The 17178-nt window shown below is 49.1% G+C and overlaps 2 protein-coding genes across 3 annotated transcripts in view; one reads left to right on the forward strand and one right to left on the reverse strand.

Moving 5' to 3' along the window:
• Window positions 1-1079: 1079 nt before the first annotated feature.
• LOC136379265 (complement C3-like) overlaps window positions 1080-17178 on the reverse strand; it is a 28395-nt gene continuing 12296 nt past the window's right edge. Inside the window, exons 25-41 of one of the 2 annotated variants that reach the window (XM_066346755.1) lie at window positions 15946-16021; window positions 15566-15734; window positions 10909-11004; window positions 10610-10763; window positions 9604-9776; window positions 9273-9431; window positions 7908-7967; window positions 6906-6996; window positions 5517-5562; window positions 4401-4488; window positions 3986-4072; window positions 3657-3762; window positions 2838-2927; window positions 2481-2564; window positions 2309-2398; window positions 2033-2168; window positions 1080-1626 (exon numbers count right to left, since the gene is read on the reverse strand). In XM_066346755.1, the coding sequence (XP_066202852.1) occupies window positions 1494-1626; window positions 2033-2168; window positions 2309-2398; window positions 2481-2564; window positions 2838-2927; window positions 3657-3762; window positions 3986-4072; window positions 4401-4488; window positions 5517-5562; window positions 6906-6996; window positions 7908-7967; window positions 9273-9431; window positions 9604-9776; window positions 10610-10763; window positions 10909-11004; window positions 15566-15734; window positions 15946-16021 (1838 nt within the window). In that variant the 3' untranslated portion in view covers window positions 1080-1493. Of the gene's footprint in view, window positions 1627-2032; window positions 2169-2308; window positions 2399-2480; window positions 2565-2837; window positions 2928-3656; window positions 3763-3985; window positions 4073-4400; window positions 4489-5516; window positions 5563-6905; window positions 6997-7907; window positions 7968-9272; window positions 9432-9603; window positions 9777-10609; window positions 10764-10908; window positions 11005-15565; window positions 15735-15945; window positions 16022-17178 lie in introns of those variants that run through there. The other variant, XR_010746756.1, reaches the window with a different exon arrangement.
• Window positions 11248-14186, forward strand: LOC136389224 (17S U2 SnRNP complex component HTATSF1-like). The gene is given in 6 exon segments (XM_066361023.1): window positions 11248-11794; window positions 11797-12989; window positions 12991-13390; window positions 13393-13526; window positions 13938-14028; window positions 14031-14186. Coding segments are annotated over 6 exon segments (2250 nt in total). The 5' UTR covers window positions 11248-11427; the 3' UTR covers window positions 14096-14186.

Genomic DNA, 17178 nt, shown 5'->3' on the forward strand with positions numbered 1-17178 from the left:
GGCAAAAAACAGTTTGGAGATTCTTGGGACCATGGAGAAGGCCAGTGTGGCTGGAGTGGAGTGGAGTGAAGGGTGAGTGGTGGAACATGGGGCAGGGAGGTGACAGGGCCACAGTGCAGGGCCTTGAGGGCTGGAGTATTAGAGCAACAGGAGCCTAAGAAGGTTCTAAACAGGGGTTGTTGTGACCTGATTTTCTTCTGGCTGTTGTGTGCATTCTAGCAACTCCACTCCCTCCCCATGGCCTTTTGTCCAGCTTATTGATAATCAGGCTAGTGCATGTTTATTGAACACTTATTGTACGCTGGGCACTCACAAGGCTCTGAAGGAAGTAAGGTTAGAGATGAAGAAACCAAAGCACAGAGAGGCGAGTCCCACAGCTCGAGCCTCCTCCTCTGGTTTTCTGCCCTCAACTCAGTTTCCACCCATCCACCAGCTGGTCCTTCTACCTCAGGACTGGTCAGTTCCTTTGCTGATCAAACACCTTTAATGGCTCCCCACTTCTCCTGATAATGACCAAGCCTTTTAGCCTGGTATTCAAAGCTTTTTATGAAGTCAGCCTGCCTAGTAGCCTCCCTGGCCCCATCTTTCTCTTCCTCCCCTTTACCTCAGTCCCTCCTTTACACCCCAAGTCAAGCCATCCTGGATGTCTCGCAGCCCCTCCAGCACCCCTGGCTGTGTGTCCTTGGATCCACACGAGCCGCTGCCTTGGCTTGGCAGGTCCCCCACTCCCACCCCAGTCCAGGTTGATAAAACTCATTCATCCTTTCCTGCTCCCAGGTTCTCGTCAAGCTTCCATCAGGACCAGGTGCAGGGTGGGTACCAAATGTACTCATCAATTTATTCATGCATTCATTCACAATAATTTCTGGAGCACCTAATGCATATCACCTGCTGTAGGAACTGGGAATATCACAGTGAGCAAGACAGATACAGCTCTGTTCTTAAGGAGCTGGCGTTGTTGGGAAGGGGAAATGCTCATTTAACAACCAAACCAATAGATATCATATACAATATATCTATACGTGCTCTTGAGGGAATAAAGCAGGGTAAAGGAAGAGAGAGTGATGGGAGAAGGTCTGTTGTACTTTACTTTTATTTATTTATGACTTTTAAATTAAATTTATCAAGGTGACACTGGTCAATTCTATTTTAGATATGTTGTTAAAGCAAGTATCTTTGAGAAGGTGACATTTAACACCTCCTCCAAATAAGGGAAGGGTTCAAACCATGCAGACACCTGGAGGAAGGGTAGAGAGGACAGTGAATGCGAAGGTCTTGAGGTGGGAGTCTAACTGGGCGTTGAAAAGACCTGAAGGAGGCCGGTGTAGTTAGAATGGAGGAGGAGAGAGGGAGGCGGCAGGTGCAGGCAGTGCTGGGCAGGCTGGGCAGGGCCCCCCTGAGCAGGAACTAATGTCTGGAGCTTGGATATGATATTTCCTGCTCTTGATCTGGAGTTAAGCCCAGCAGCCCAGGCCTACTTGGGCCTCCGGGTCTCAGGACTTGCAGCCATGGGTGCTCACGTATTCTGAAAATCCCTCCAGCTGGCCCAGCAATTCCTTCTTTTCCACGTCCCCACTTGCCGGCCAATGCATGAGGAATGTCTCCTTGCCCAGGACGTAGACGTAACTGTTGGTGAGAGACAGCAAGAGGGTGAGGAGAGCCTGGAGCCTCCAGAGGCACGGAGACCTCCTCGCTTTGACCTCTGCCCTGCTTGGCGCCTCCCAGAGCCTCAGCCTTTAAGGCTCACTCCTCAGGGCCATCTAAGCCTTTAGTTCATTCACCTGGGGATTGAAAAAGGCTGACTCTTGACTACCCCGTTGGAAAACTGAATCTACATCTACATCTACAGCGTCTGTGTGAATGGTGCTCCTTAGAGTGGTACAGTGCATAGCCTGCTCCTCCACATAGGCAGCTCTGAAACCCAAGACTCTTGCTGGCAGGTGCAGTAGAGACTGTGACACCAGGAACTGGGCTGTGGTAGGGAAAGGGTCCCAAAACTGAGTCCCCAGGGCGGGGGGAGGTCCCCACGCACTCAGATGTGACTCTCCACAGGTCTGATGCCTGGCCCATGATGAGGTATGTCTCTTTTTCTTGCAGCTCCAGGGAGTTGTGGCAGGTGGTGTGAGTGATGAATTTCTTCATGGTGAGCTGTATGGCAGCGTCCGTGCCTGGAGGAAAGGAGGCCCAGTGTGTGAGTGTGCACAGTCCTGGCCCTCCCCAACAATGGGAACCCAGAGTAGGGGCCCACACCACCTCCTCTGCCACAGATCAGGGACCCACACCTTCTCCACTGCCACCTGGGACATACCCCTCTTGATGATGGCTTGGAGCTGCATGTTGTAGTAGACATAGGGGTTGGAGGCAGAGGCCTCCACAGACTCCAGCCTGGCCTTGTAAACTGGGGAATGGGGGCAGGAGGACTTGTGTTGGCACCCGGCCGGTAGGTAGGCCTCCCGTCTCCCGCCATACTCCAAACTCACCGAAGTCCACGCCTGCCTCACAGGCCGCCAGCTGGAGCTCCTCCTGCCTCAGCCGGCTGCTGTCCTTCAGTGTGGGGCACCGTTCTGGAGGGTGAGGGGGACAGCTGCTCTGGCTGCACTGGGGGGAGGGGGCTTCCTTCCATCAGACCCCTTTCCGGCCCCAGGTCCCTGGGTCTGGCCTTTCTAGTTTATGTGTGTCAGTCTCTGTCTCTGGGTCTTCTTTTCTGTCTCTATTTTCCTTAATTCGCTGTCTCTCCCTCTCTGCCTACACTCAGCCAGGCCAGCACTCAGGAGGTGACAAAGGGCTCCCGGACCCTTAGCCTGGCAGCCCCGGCCCGCGCGTCCTCACAACCTCACCCTCGGCACATCTGCAGACGTCTTTGTGGCAGATCTTCCGCAGGTCAGATGGCTCTGTGGGCAAGTTGTAGAAGGAGCTGCACCTCCGGGCTGCGAGAAGGGGCGCGAGCCTGGGTTTGGCTTGGGCCTGCGTTCCTGGGCTAGGGGCGCCCGCCGGTTCCGCCCCCAGCACATTCGTCTCCCTCAGTTTCCGCAGGGCAGAACCCGCCCACCCCATTCCTAGCAGGCCACACCCAGTCCTTTCCAGGCTCCGCCCAAACACCTTCCAGGCCCCCCACCAATCTGACCATCCAGGAAGGCCATGCCTTCTGCCACCACACCCTTAGGTTCCTTCCATGATCCTTCTTGCTCTCCATGGCTAATGTCCAGGCCTCTCTCAGCCACGCCCTATTTCCCCGTTCCTTGCCCCGCTCCTCATTCTCCCTCTTTTTTTTTTTTTTTTGTGGCAGAGACTGAGTCAGAGAGAGGGACAGACAGACAGGAAGGGAGAGAGATGAGAAACATCAATTCTTCGTTGCAGTTCCTTAGTTGTTCATTGATTGCTTTTTCATCTGTGCCTTGACTGGGGGGCTACAGCAGACCGAGTAACCCCTTGCTCGAGCCAGCGACCTTGAGCTCAAACTGGTGAGCCTTGCTCAAACCCGATGAGCCCGCGCTCAAGCTGGCGACCTTGGGGTCTCGAACCTGGGTCCTCCGCGTCGGGCGGCTCTATCAATTGCGCTACCGCCTGGTCAGGCTCGACCCTCCCTCTTGACCCTGTCCTTCTCAGTCCTCTTCCCCTCGCAAGACATGCCTCCATCCCCAGATGCCCCTGCTTACAAGGCTCATAGTAGTCATAGACTGTGACCTGGGCAGCCTGTAGGAACTCCGCCTGCAGCATCCTGTGCACCCGGAAGCCCAGCACTGTGTTTTCCTTGTGGGAGAGCTAAAGGAGGGAGTCCTGTCTGAGCTGACCAGGGCCGCTGACCACGGGGCACTGACCACAGGACCCTGGTCATAACCACTGACAATACACGTGGCTTTGACTACTGAGGTGCTGACCTCAGATGGCATGGCTCTCTGGCAACACCACCCAGGAGAATATTGCTAACCACGAGTTCTCTGCCCAGTGGGCTGCCCACAAGTCTCTGGTGAACACCTGGCCTTACCTTCTCCAGGTAGAGGACAATGGTGCTATCGCTGGATTTCGTCTTGGTCTCATATTGGAAAGCATACATCTCCACATCGCTCGTGAGCTGGGGCAGAGGGTGAGGATTGCAAGTTGGCAGAGATCCCCAAGGCCCACAGCCCTAGGAGCTCCAGCCAGTGTGGAGTAATTCTCAAAATTCCCAGTCTTTGTCCAATCAACTTCAGTGTTGGGGAAACTAAGGCACAATCAGGGCAAGGATTTGGCTATTTTAGGCAGGGGGGCAAGGATTTGGCTATTTTAGGCAGGGAGACAACCAGTAGTGACCACGGGACACTGACAAGGGGTAGATTCTGCCCTGTGCTCACACTGGGAGTACGGAGTGTTGCCAGGGCACCCCATCCTGCTCAGCAGTGTGCAGGTGGGGCCTACATTACCTGTTTGAGGTCATCATGGTTGGGGTAGAAGCCAGTGAGTAAGGACACCTCTATGATGGTCATTGTGGCCTCTCGATCACCCTGGAACCTGGGAATTTCACAACTCCAATCTCTCTTCCTCCTGCCTCTCCTCCCATGCTCCCACTGCCATTATCTTTAGCCTGCAGCAGTGCAGAAGGCTCCTCCGTGGTGTCCCTCTCACTCCTCTGCCCTCAAAAACACACAACTTTAACATATAGGAATCTGATATGTCACCTCCTTGCTTAACAACCTTTACCAAATGCCTTGTCTTGCCCTCCCATTTCACCTTCTCACACCCCAGAGCTTAAGTGTCCGTCTCTTTCTTGTCACTGGACCTTTGCACATGCTTGTCTTTCAGTCTGGAATCCTTGCTTCTTCTTCCTCTTTCCCCCAAAACATCCTTTCATCTTTGCAATCTTAGCTGATGCATCATTCCCTCTGGTAAGCCTTTTCTGGTCCACACATCAGAGCATTCTCTCATTTGCTCTCCTGTAGCTTCTTGGAGCTTTCCTTTGCCACATTTCATCACAGTTGTCACTTTACATTAATTCTGAGTGATTATTTGGTTATTGTTTGTCTCCCCTGATAAGCTGGGAATTTCACCAGGCAGGAAGGGGCAGCCTTGCACACATCTGTGCCCTCCAGCTCCTAGAACAAAGCCTGACACCCAGTAGGTGCTTAATGCACCTTTTCTTTTTTTCTGGGGTAGACCTGAGAGAGGGCATTTGGGAGACAGAGAAGGACTGGTTGAGGGCTGGGGTGTCTAGAGATGATGAAGGATGAAGATGAGGAAGAACCATAGGGCTTGGAGCCAGCTCTGGGCATCTGGGGCCTGTTCACTGTGGTAGAACCTACTATCCTAGGATGTGGCAAGATGGGGGCTTGGTGATAGACAAACATGAGAGGCCAGGGTAGGGGGCAGAGTGAGGGACAGACAGGGAAGGGCAGGATAGGGGGTGAGATGAGGGGCAGGCATGGAAAGTTCGGCTTAGCTGGTTCCCACCCTCCACTCAGTACACAAAGAGCTGCTAAGGAATCTGGATACCAGGATGTGAGGCTTTCCTCCTGCCCCATCCAAGATCCTGGTGCCCTGACCTTGTTTCCATCCGGAGTTGGAAGGTCTCTTCCCCCTTTTTATTTTCTGCAGAGACAAGGCAGAAATTTAGAGATTGAATAACATAGCCCTTAAAGCTAGCTTTCTGGGTTCAAATCCTGACTCTGCTGTGTGACTTAAGGCAAGTGGCTTAACCTTTCTGTGCTTTGGTTTCTGTAAATGGGATCCTAATATTCCCAACCTGACTGGGTTGTTGTAAGGATTAAATGAATTCATACAAGTAAAGCACTTCACATAGTATCTGATCAGTGCTTTATAATTATTATTATTATTATATTTATGGTACAATTATTATTGTTATTATTTCAAGAAATGGGGTCCAAACCATAACCTTGGTCACTTTTAGTCCCTAAAAGTCGGCCTGATGAGACTTGTCCTTCTGTTCCTACAGTGAGCTCCCAATGGCAGTGTTTCTCTTGCCTCCTTCTTGGTCCCCCATACTGGGAACTCTAAATTTTGTCCATACCCACTGCCTCCACCCTGATCTAGCCCCATCATCTACTGTTGGACCAGTGCAGTCACCTCCTCCTTAGTCTCCACCCTTGCTCTCTACAGTCTATTTCGCCCACAGCCATCAGAGGGAGCCCACATAAACCCGTGCTAGGGTACCTCCCTCCTCTGCTCAGAAGTCTCTATGGGTCCCATACACTCTGACCAAAAATGAAGTCCTCCCAGTGGCCCACAAGTCTCTGCACCACCTGCCTCCAACACCAGTCCAACATTTTCTACGAAACTCTACCCCTTGCTTCTCTGTAGCCACACTGATCTCCTCACTGTTTCTCAAACCAGGTGAGCTCATTCAGGGCCTTTGCACCTGCTATTCTGCCTGCCTGGAACATTTTTTCTGAAAATCCTTCATGGCTCTCTCTCAAACTTCTTATAGTCTCAGCTCAAATGCTACCTCCTCTGAGAGCTTCTCTTAGACCTCCTCCAAGTCTGTATGAATTTTTGTGCTTTATTTTGTGTGGTACTTATCATAAACAGTTATTTTACTATATATACTGCTCACAAAAATTAGGGGGTATTTCAAAATGAATATGAAGTGATATTATAAAATATCCCCTAATTTTTGTGAGGAGTTATATATTTATTTTTATAATGTAGATTTATTTATATCATAGAATAAATAATAGTAGGAGAACGATATATTTTTATTGTTGTATCATTAGTTGTCTCTTCCTATGGTTCCAGGAAAAAGGATATTTTTCTTGTTTATGCCTATGTTCCCAGGATCAGAAAACAAGGCATGGCACATAGTATATGCTCAATAAATATTTGTTGAATGGCTGACTAAAGCAATAAATGTGTTTACTGAACCATAGATAAAATAAAAAATATAAAGGGCTGGGCATGCTCAGGTTCAGGCTTACCTTTAGGGGCACTGTGAAGAGTAGCATTCAACTGGTATTGGTTGCACGTGTCCTCCCAGGACTCTGGGGACCTGTGGTACATGGTCAGGATCTGCCAGGGCAGGGAAGATATCAGAGCTCATCTGCACCCATTCCCTTCCCTCCTTGGTCCAGTCCTTGCCTGTCCCACTCTCTACCTCCATGGGGAATTCACAGCCAAGCCTGTGCCCCTCAACCCCTGAGTGCAGTGGCCAAAAAACCCTATAGAGTCTAATCCAGCTTTGTATAATAGAATCTTCTGCAATGATGGCAATGATCTCTCTCTGTCCTGTCCATATGATAACCACTAGCTGCATGAGGCTATTGAGTATTGAAATGTGGCTAGTGTGACTGAGAAACTGAATATTAAATTGTATTTAATTTTAATACAATTAAATATAATTGAGATTCAAAGAGAAGTGTGACATGCCCAAAGTCACACAATGGCAAAAATTTAACCATGACCCCATTGCCAGAAACAGGAGAACTGGCTGCCTTAAATTTGGTACACAAGAGGGCTGTGCTCCTGGCCCAGGATATGGGGCTGGAAGATGTAGTGGAGCTGTTGGCTTAGGCAATGGAGAGAAGACGGGAGTTAGCTACCAGGGATTGGGAGGTACCCTGGTGGGAGAATCTTCCCTGGGTGGGGCAAAGGAAGGAGACACCCCCTTAGAGACTCAGCACAGAAGGGGCAGAGGGGTCCAGTAACCTCTGACTTCTACCTTCTTTGACTCTTGACTCAGCAAGTGAAAAATCTTTCCATTTCCCCACTTGTTTCACAGAGTCCATATTTTTACCAACTTTCCCAGGAATGTTTGAAGTATCTTTAGCTTGGTTCATAGCAAATAGTAATGCCTTAAATAGTATCTATTTTTTTTGGCTGATTTTGATCTTGTCTTGGAGTTTAAACTTGCCTCTGTTTCCATCAAGTAGGGGCACTTTGGGCTCCATCTAAGAATCCCAAGGATTGGACCCCTGACCTACCGAGATGGTGCCTTTTCCACTGCCACTGGCTTTGATCTCTAGGTTGTCTTGAGCAGAAAACTGATAAGAAAGGAGAGGAAGATTTGAGGGCAAAGGAAGCAGCAAAACATGGCTCAAATGCAATGAAGGGGGGAGGAAAGATGGTTTTACTTTTCCTTCTTGATAGAGCATTTGTGGTGTCTATTGTGTCATAAATCAATTACAACTGCTGACTCAGGCTGTGTCCTAATGTACATCTCTCCAATCTATCCTCTTTGCAGTGTCTCTGAAGGTCCCCGCGCATGAAGACCCAACACCCTTCTTCCTGGCATCTCTGCATCCACTCTTGTTTCCCTCATATATTCTTCACTCATGAGCCAGAGCAAAATTTTACAAATTCACATTCAATCACACCCCTGCTTAAACCTCATTGCTATTCTTAGAACACTCATGCCTCGTGGCCCTTGCACTTACTGTATCCTCTGTCTAGATATCCACAAGGCTCACTCCTTTCTTTCCCTAAGGTCTTTGCTCAAATCTCATCTTCTTGGAGACACCTTTCCTGACCATCTTGTCTAAAATGTCAACTCCTTGATGTCTTCATCCCCCTTCCTTCTTAATTTCCCCCCAATAGCTCTTGTCACCATTTAAGACATGACATATTTTACTTATTCACATCTCTTTATAATCTGTCTTCTTCATCAAAATATAAAATCCTACAGGGACAGTAATTTTTTTTGTCTTGTTCATGGTCATATTTCCAGCACTTTAAACAATGCCTGGCACACAGGAAGTGCTCAATAAAAATGTAACAGCCTGTCCCATGGTGGCACAGTAGATAGAGCATCAAACTGGAACAGTGAGTCACCAATTTGAAACCCTGGGATTGCCCAGTCAAGGCACATACAACAAGCAATCAATGAACAACTACAGTGAAGCAACTATGAGTTGATGTTGCTTGTTACCCCACTACTCCCTTCCTCTATTTGTAAAATTAATAAATAGAATCTTTTAAAAATATGTATCAAATGATTGAAGGTAAATATTGCCTAACACCAGGTTATTTTTTCTTTTACACACTTATTTCTTTCTCCTGTTTTTAGAAAAGCCTAAAATAAAATATATGTGTTGCCTTACTTTCTTTCTAGACTGTAAGTTCCATGAGAGCAGGGACCACAGATCTTTCATAGTGTATCCCCAACGCTCAGGTGCTCAGGAGAATGCTTGGCACACAGTAGGTGCTTAGAAAATGTTTGTAGGATATATATATATCCATCCAATTGTGTGAGATAGTCTTGGAGAAGGAAATTGGCAGGGATATGATTCTCGGCTTCATCCCCAATGTCGCCTCTGTGTGGACTTCCCATCTGCCTCTGAGTGTCTTACTTTTGCTGACCGGGGCTGGTAAGCATTGTTCTGATTGATGACCCATTCCACATCCAAGGATTTCTGGGGAGCGCTGATTTGGACGCGGAGATCCCGGACATCCTCGAAGGGGACAGCTTCGCGAAAGCGGGTGAGGGCCTCGATGGCCACAACCGTGGTCTGGGAGTTGAGATGAGGGTCTCGGATCAGCACCACAGACAGCGCCCCAGGAGGACCGGGGGCGACGAGTCAGCACCGCGGACAGCTTTCGGTGGGCCATCAGCGGCAGCATCTTGGCTAGCGTCCACCCCCACCTCCAGCCCAGCCCCCACCCTTCTGAGGCCCGGGTCACCTGGGTGGACTTGAAGCCACCTCCCTGTTCCCGCTTCTCCAGCAGCCACTTGGCGATGGCGTGCGTCTCATTATGCAGACCCAGCTCCAGCTTCTGCATCAGCGCATAGGCCGTGGCCTCAGTGGTGTACAGGGATTTCCAGTCTTTGTCCTTCACTGGCCAATAGTTTTTGTCTAGAAGATGCATGCCCACCTTGTCACCAAGATCTGGGCCCACCTATCTAAACCTGTCTTCTCCTGATGTCATCTGGCCCAGCTTTTCTCATCTGCTATTTTATTGAGCACTTTACATGACACTCTTTGAGGAGGCATATAGACATTGTGCTTTCAGAACAACTCTAGGAGATAGACTATTTAGAGATGGGAAAACTGAGTTTCAAAGAAGTTTTCCCCGGTCTTTCTAGTTCCACTGAAAGGGAGTTCTCCTAACTCCACTCCTCTGGAATTGAGGAATGGGAGAGGATGGGATAAGGGTCCTTGCAGATAAGAGAGAGCAGGTCATGGGAAGCAGACCTCTTTGAAGTTCCCACATTTAATAACCTTTCCATCTTTGACCATGCCAAACACTTTCCCACTTCAGGGCATTTGCACATGCCACTCCCTTAATTTGTAATGCTATCAGCCTTTCACAGAGGTGTGTTTTTCCATCTTTCATGCCAGCCAAAGGGGTCCCCTTTTCACAGAGGCCACCCCAGCCCCCCTTCTCATCTCTCCCATCCACTTTGTATGTCCCATATCAGCACTTATCTCAATTTGTAATTCTCTACTTGTTTGTCTTCTGCCTTACTCCCCCAAGAATGGTGGGAAATGTGAGGGCAGTGACCCTATCTGTCTTGTTCACCTTGGTTGCTCAGGGTCTGAGCTCAGGAACTGGCACACTATAGGTGTTTAGTGAATGCTAAATGATGAAACACACATTGCTGGATTTGAGATCACACAATCTCCCTCTCCCCACCCCCACGACTGTGGTGAGCACACAACTGCTGAAGAAGTGACCCCATACTCACTATGGCTGGCAAAGCTGTCCAGGTGGTCATTGGCATGGGGGCTCTTGGTGCGGGCCAGAGCATAGGAGACTATGGCTATAGCAAAGGTTGTCTGAATGTCAGGGAGGCGTCTCTCCAGGAAGCCACGAGCTCTCTCCATGCTGGCAATCAAATTCTAGAGAGTCAGAGAGAGGAAGCTAAAGGGAGGCGATCAAAGGAAAGGGGTCTTGGAGTTAGAAGAGGGCTATGAGGATAGCGGAGATCCCTGGGTGTGGGGGATATGGCACCCTGAAGATCCAGCCCTCCTCTTTGGGTCCTACCGGTATCTCCTGGCTGCACAACTCCTTCCCCTCATCAAGAGAGATCAGAACAAGAGCTGTGAGGGATACATCTGCCTCAGAGCCTCGGTAGCCACCCTGTGGATGCAGAACCACACACCACGGCCCCATTAGCACCTTGGAGGCACCTTCCCCAACCCCTCCTGCCTGACCTTGAAAAGCTCCCAGGTGCTCAGCTCTAGACTGGATGATGCTGAAAGCAGGATGGAGGGAGAGAGAAAGAGATAGAGAGAGAGGGAGAGGGAGAGAGAGAGGAAGAGGGAGAAACCATCTTGAAATTTGCTTGTGTGGGTGGGATCTGCTTACTAACAAGAACCAACAGACTTCCTGACGTTGCCTTGGGAGCTACAGTCGCCTCAGACCCCCTAGGAGGTGGCGGTGGCTCGCGCGCGCTTACGCTGCGCCCTGGATTCCGCCGAGGCGCCAAGGCCCGGCGGAGCGAGTCAGCCTTGTCTCGGCCTCCCGGCTCTCCTGGACGGTCCCCGCGGCTGAGTCGGCACCATGAGCGGCAACAGCTTGGATGCGAACGAGGACTTTGATGAGCAGTTGCGAATGCCAGAATTGTTCGGAGACACCAAGGATGGAGACACCCAGAAAGATCCCGGTAAAGAAACCGATTCTTTTGGGCAGCAGCCAGATGACACCCCCTATGAGTGGGACCTGGACAAGAAGTCTTGGTTCCCCAAGATCACTGAAGATTTTATTGCTACATATCAGGCCAATTATGGCTTTTCTAATGACGGTGCATCCAGCTCTACCACCGAGGTACAAGATGTTAATGCTAGACCTGATGAGGAATCTCCACAAAGAAAAACCCCCGAACCCACTGATTCCAAAAAGACGGGAGAAAAGAGAAAGCCTGAAGCAGGAGGCTTCATGTGGATGAAGACAGAAATACAAATGTATATGTGTCTGGTTTGCCTCCAGACATCACAGTGGATGAATTTATACAGCTCATGTCCAAGTTTGGCATTATTATGAGAGATCCTCAAACAGAATTTAAGGTCAAGCTTTATAAAGATAATCAAGGAAATCTTAAAGGAGATGGGCTTTGCTGTTACTTGAAGAGGGAATCTGTGGACCTTGCATTAAAACTTTTGGATGAAGATGAAATTAGAGGTTACAGATTACATGTGGAGGTGGCAAAGTTTCAACTGAAGGGGACAGTTGATGCCTCTAGGAAGAAGAAGTGCAAGGACTACAAGAAAAAGCTGTCTCTGCAACAAAAGCAGTTGGATTGGAGACCTGAGAGAAGGGATGGGCCATCTCGCATGCGCCACGAGCGAGTTGTCATCATCAAAAATATGTTTCATCCTATGGATTTTGAGGATGATCCGTTGGTGCTGAATGAGATCAGAGAAGATCTTCGAGTAGAGTGTTCCAAGTTCGGACAAATTAAGAAGCTTCTTCTCTTTGATAGACACCCAGATGGTGTGGCCTCTGTGTTCTGGGATCCAGAGGAAGCTGATTATTGTATTCAGACCCTTGATGGATGGTGGTTTGGTGGCCGTCAGATCACTGCCCAAGTGTGGGATGGAACTACAGATTACCGGGTGGAGGAGACCACAAGAGAAAGGGAGGAAAGGCTGAAAGGATGGGAGGCTTTCCTCAATGCTCCTGAGGCCGGCAAAGGTCTTCAGCATTCACAGTCTCTCTGTGCTTCAGAAAGGGCAGGGCCCTCCAGAGTAAGGCACTTTTCAGAGCACCCCAGCACATCTAAAACGAATGCTCAAGAAGCCGCAACGGAAATGATGTTTGAAGAACCTATAGATGAAATGAAGTTTGAGAAAACGGAAGATGGGGGAGGATTTGAAGAAGATGCTAAAGTAAATGGCTCCAAAAAAGAGGCTGAAGAAGTCTTCCTTGAAAGAAAGTCTGAGGAAAGCTGGCTTAAAAGAGAGCATGAAAAGCACCTTGCAAGAGAGTCTGGGGAAGGCAGTCCCAAAGAAGAGTTTGAAGAGGGTAGTCCTAAAACAGAGTCTAAAGTGAAGGGCCCGGGAAGAGAATCCAAAAAGAGGTGACTCAAAACTGATTTTGAAGAGAATGGCCTTGAACAGAAGTCTGGAGAAGGTGGCCCCCAAGGAGTCTGGAGAAGAGAACAGCCCCCAAAAGGAGCCTGAAGCTAAGTCAGAAAGAGAATCTGAAGACTGCTCTGCAAAGCTGTTTGAAGAGGGGTTGGAAAAAGAATTTGAAGGAAATGGCCTTAAAAAAGAGTTCGATGAGAATGGCCCTGACAGGGAGTTAAAGGAAAACAATCTCAGAAAAGAGTTAGAAGAAAATGACTCTGAAAAATCAGAATTTGAAGATGACAGCTCTGAAAGAGCCTTTGACGAGGAAGGCTCTGAGAGAGAGTTTAACGATGAAGCAGATGGAAAGGAAAGAGAGGAAGATACATATGAAGAAGTTTTTGACGATGAGTCTGACGAAAAAGAGAACGAAGAAGATGCAGATGAAAGGGGCTTGAAGATGACGAAAGGGAGGACGAAGATGATGCAGATGAAAAGGTGTTTGAATATTCAGATGAAAAAGAAGTAGATGCAAAGGAGGATGAAGAAGGTATAGATGAAAACGTGTTCGAAGAGGAGGATCCCAATGAGAAGGTATTTTTTTTTTTTTTCATTTTTCTGAAGCTGGAAACGGGGAGAGACAGTCAGACAGACTCCCGCATGCGCCCGACCGGGATCCACCCGGCACGCCCACCAGGGGCTACGCTCTGCCCACCAGGGGGCGATAATCTGCCCATCCTGGGCGTCGCCATGTTGCGACCAGAGCCACTCTAGCGCCTGAGGCAGAGGCCACAGAGCCATCCCCAGCGCCCGGGCCATCTTTGCTCCAATGGAACCTTGGCTGCGGGAGGGGAAGAGAGAGACAGAGAGGAAAGCGCGGCGGAGGGGTGGAGAAGCTAATGGGCGCTTCTCCTGTGTGCCCTGGCCGGGAATCGAACCCGGGTCCTCCGCACGCTAGGCCTACGCTCTACCGCTGAGCCAACCGGCCAGGGCCCCAATGAGAAGGTATTTGATGAAGAATCCTGTGAGAAGTTGTAGGATGATTCTAATGAGAAAGGGACTGTGGGTGGTTTGGGGAATGTTCGGGAAGAAGGAGGCCGTCCACAGGCAGCAGCTTCATCCTTAGTAGTGATGATGGTGATGATGATGATGATGATATTTAATCCTTCAAACTTATTTTTGAGGGAAATTCCTGTCTACGTTTTGCCTATGTTCCAGGGTAATTATTAGTAGTGTTACATGATCACGTGCATAGTGGTAAGTCAGATTAATGCATTGACATTTTTGTTGTTACTGTACTTAATATTTTCAATATGTTAATTGGCTATTCAGTTAAAACTTCATAGTATAATGCAAGTAAACTGGATACTCGTTTTTTGTCAGATTTGTTACATGCATGCAGAATATTTTAAAAATATTCTAATTGAAGTTTGTGATACTCAAAATAAAAATAAACTTGTCTATATGCAGGAAAAAAAAAAGAACCAACAGCCATAGATAGTGCTGTGCCACGTTCATGACCCTATCTCAGAGCATTCTTGAAGCAGTTCCATTTTACTGATAAGAAAACTAAGGGTCACTCCTCATTGTCAGTAAATGACTGACTTAGAGTTTATCCTCTTTAGTTTCCTAACTTCTACCTTCAACCCCTGTATCAAGTTAAATGGTGCTCCTACAAGATTCATGTCCACCCAGAACTTTCAAATGTGATCTTATTTAGAAATAGAGTCTTTGCAGGCACAATTAGTTAAGAAGAGGTCATACTGAATCAGGGTGGGCCTTATACCTAATGACAAGGGTTCTTTTTCTTTATTGTATTCTTTTTTTTTTTTTTTGACTAGTGTTCTTTTCTTTTCTTTTATTATGTGAAGGGGGAAGGCAGAGAGATAGATTCCCACGTGCACCCCCACTAAGATCCACCCGGCAAGCCCTCTAGGATGCTCTGCCCATGTTTGTTAAATTGTTGAGCAGACAAATGAATAATGTGATAGATGCAATGATGGAGACAAGCACAATACTGGTATTTAGGGGAGACTTCCTGGAGGAGGTAATGCCTGAGCTAAATCTAATCAGAAAACAATTTGTCTGGGTGAAGAACAAGAAAGGGATGAGGTGTGGGTATTCCATGCAGAGAAGGAAGCATAAGCAAAATGGGTCCTCTGAATTAGAGGGACCCGGAAGCTGGGAGTAGGAAGGAGGAGGCTTGGGAAGAGGTACAGAAGAGACGGATGTCTCAGTAGAGAGATACTGTTGTGGGCAACTTGAGCCATGGAAGGTGTTTGAGCAGGAAAGACCTCCCAGTCTGCTTGAAAACTGTTTGTGGAGGGACACTTTGTAGGGTTGAGTGTGTTGGCTGGGGCAGAGGGAGGACTCAGGCCCCGTGGGTGGAGGGCCAGGATGGATGACTGACTGCTTGAAGTGAGGATGAGGGAGAGATGGGGTCCCAGATGTACCCAGTCTCCGTCACATCATAAACAAGTTCAGTGTGGTCCAGAGCAAGGGGAGACGATGCTAGGGGCTGGGCCTTGGCTGTTTCCTGTTCTCATTCTACCAGGCTGGGGGCCTGCACTTCCCTTTCGCTGTGGCAGAGTCCCGGCTTTTGTTTAAAAATCTCAGGTGGGGAGAGTGAGCACCTGCATAGATGCCATGACTATGGGGCCCTTCTCCAAGAAGTGCCCGTCCTCTGCCTGCCTCTGGGTGATGATCCACTTGGCAATGTCACAGAGAGAGTGCAGGTCAATCACACTGCTGGTCATGATGGAGTAGGCCAGGGTGAAAACTCGGAACACGTAGCTTGTGAGCCTGTCAGGAGGGCGAGGGTGTGAGTTATTACTGGGAACAGCAGCCAAAGGGGTTCTAAGACAGGGGCACCTACACTATGCAAGAATCTACATGGACCACACTGCTTCAGACTGACTGCAGGCTGCCTGACCCAAGACCCCACAGCACGGATACTCCTGGGGTCATCAAGTCCCAGGTTGGCCCCATGAGCTTCCTCCAGGGCAGTTCTTACCAGGTGCTTCCTGGTTTCCCCTTGTGGATGTGGTAGGTGCCGTCTGTGCTCCGGTGGGTCAGCATCCGGGTGTATCCTGAGGAAACAAGTCGGGGAAGTCTTGTGGGGAGAGTTGATGTTGGAGTGTGGCTGGGAAGTTATTAGCCATACTCCAGAGGGGGAAGGTGTGGGTGTGAGTTGGGAATGCATTCCACTCGATACAACCTGGAGGAGGGACTGACTGTTCAATCTGTATACAGTGAGAACTGCAGGGCCTGGATGGAAATGCAGGTCACAGCCAGGCAGGAGCATGGCAGCTTTATCCAGGAGAACCCTGGGAAACCACCCTTCAGGGGAAGGGTGAGACCGGAAATCGCTGCTCAGACAGATTATGGGAGGTGAAACCCAGGAAAGGGGTCACCCTGAGGGACCACTATCTGGGCATTTTCTTGGGTTGTTTTTTTTTTTGCTGCAAACAAAGGGTGTCAGCATGTCTGTGTAGCATGAGGGAGGTCACTCCTAGGTGTAGTCTTTGGGGACACCTCTCAGGTATATTCTGAGCATTACTATTTGGGTGTTATCTGAAGGTTCCCTGAGGGCTTACTGTTTGAATGTAACATCTGGAGTGACAGTGTCTGGGTGTTACCTGGGGAATGCTGTTGGGAGCACCTGAATGGAGCACTGGTGTCTGAGAGTAACTGGGAGGAGGGAGCCAGTGTCCAAATTAGAAGCATTCATCTCTGGTTGTTAGGTGGAGGTTTGGATGTCCCCTGGGGAAATGTCAGCACTCAGGTGTAACTGGGAAGGAGGCCACGCCTGGTATTATTCTGGAGCTTCCTGCTTGGGGGTTCCGTGGGGTTGACCTAGGGGTTGGCACCAACTTGGTGTAACCTGGGGCAGTGTCTGAATATAACATAAACTGGGGGGTTGCTGCTTTGGGGTTAAATCAGGGTATGTATTTTCAGATTGTAACCTGGGACAGGGGTCCGGTGAAGGGATAACCTTAGGGTCACTGTTGGGGGTTATCTGGGGGACTTGGTATCATGTTGTCATCTTGTAGAGGATTTAAAGTTCAAGAGTAAGTTAAGGGTCACCTTGAGATGACCATTTGGGGGTCACTGTTTGGGGTCACCTCGGGGTTGGTGTAAGGTTGTCATCTGGGAGAGGAGCCAGAGTTTGGGTGTTACTGTCTGTGAGGGTCCCATGAGGCCTCCTCCAAACCTGGGGGTACCCCAGCCACCCTCCTGGAAAATC

This window comes from Saccopteryx leptura, chromosome 1 (assembly GCF_036850995.1).
Source record: "Saccopteryx leptura isolate mSacLep1 chromosome 1, mSacLep1_pri_phased_curated, whole genome shotgun sequence".
NCBI classification, from domain to species: domain Eukaryota; kingdom Metazoa; phylum Chordata; class Mammalia; order Chiroptera; family Emballonuridae; genus Saccopteryx; species Saccopteryx leptura.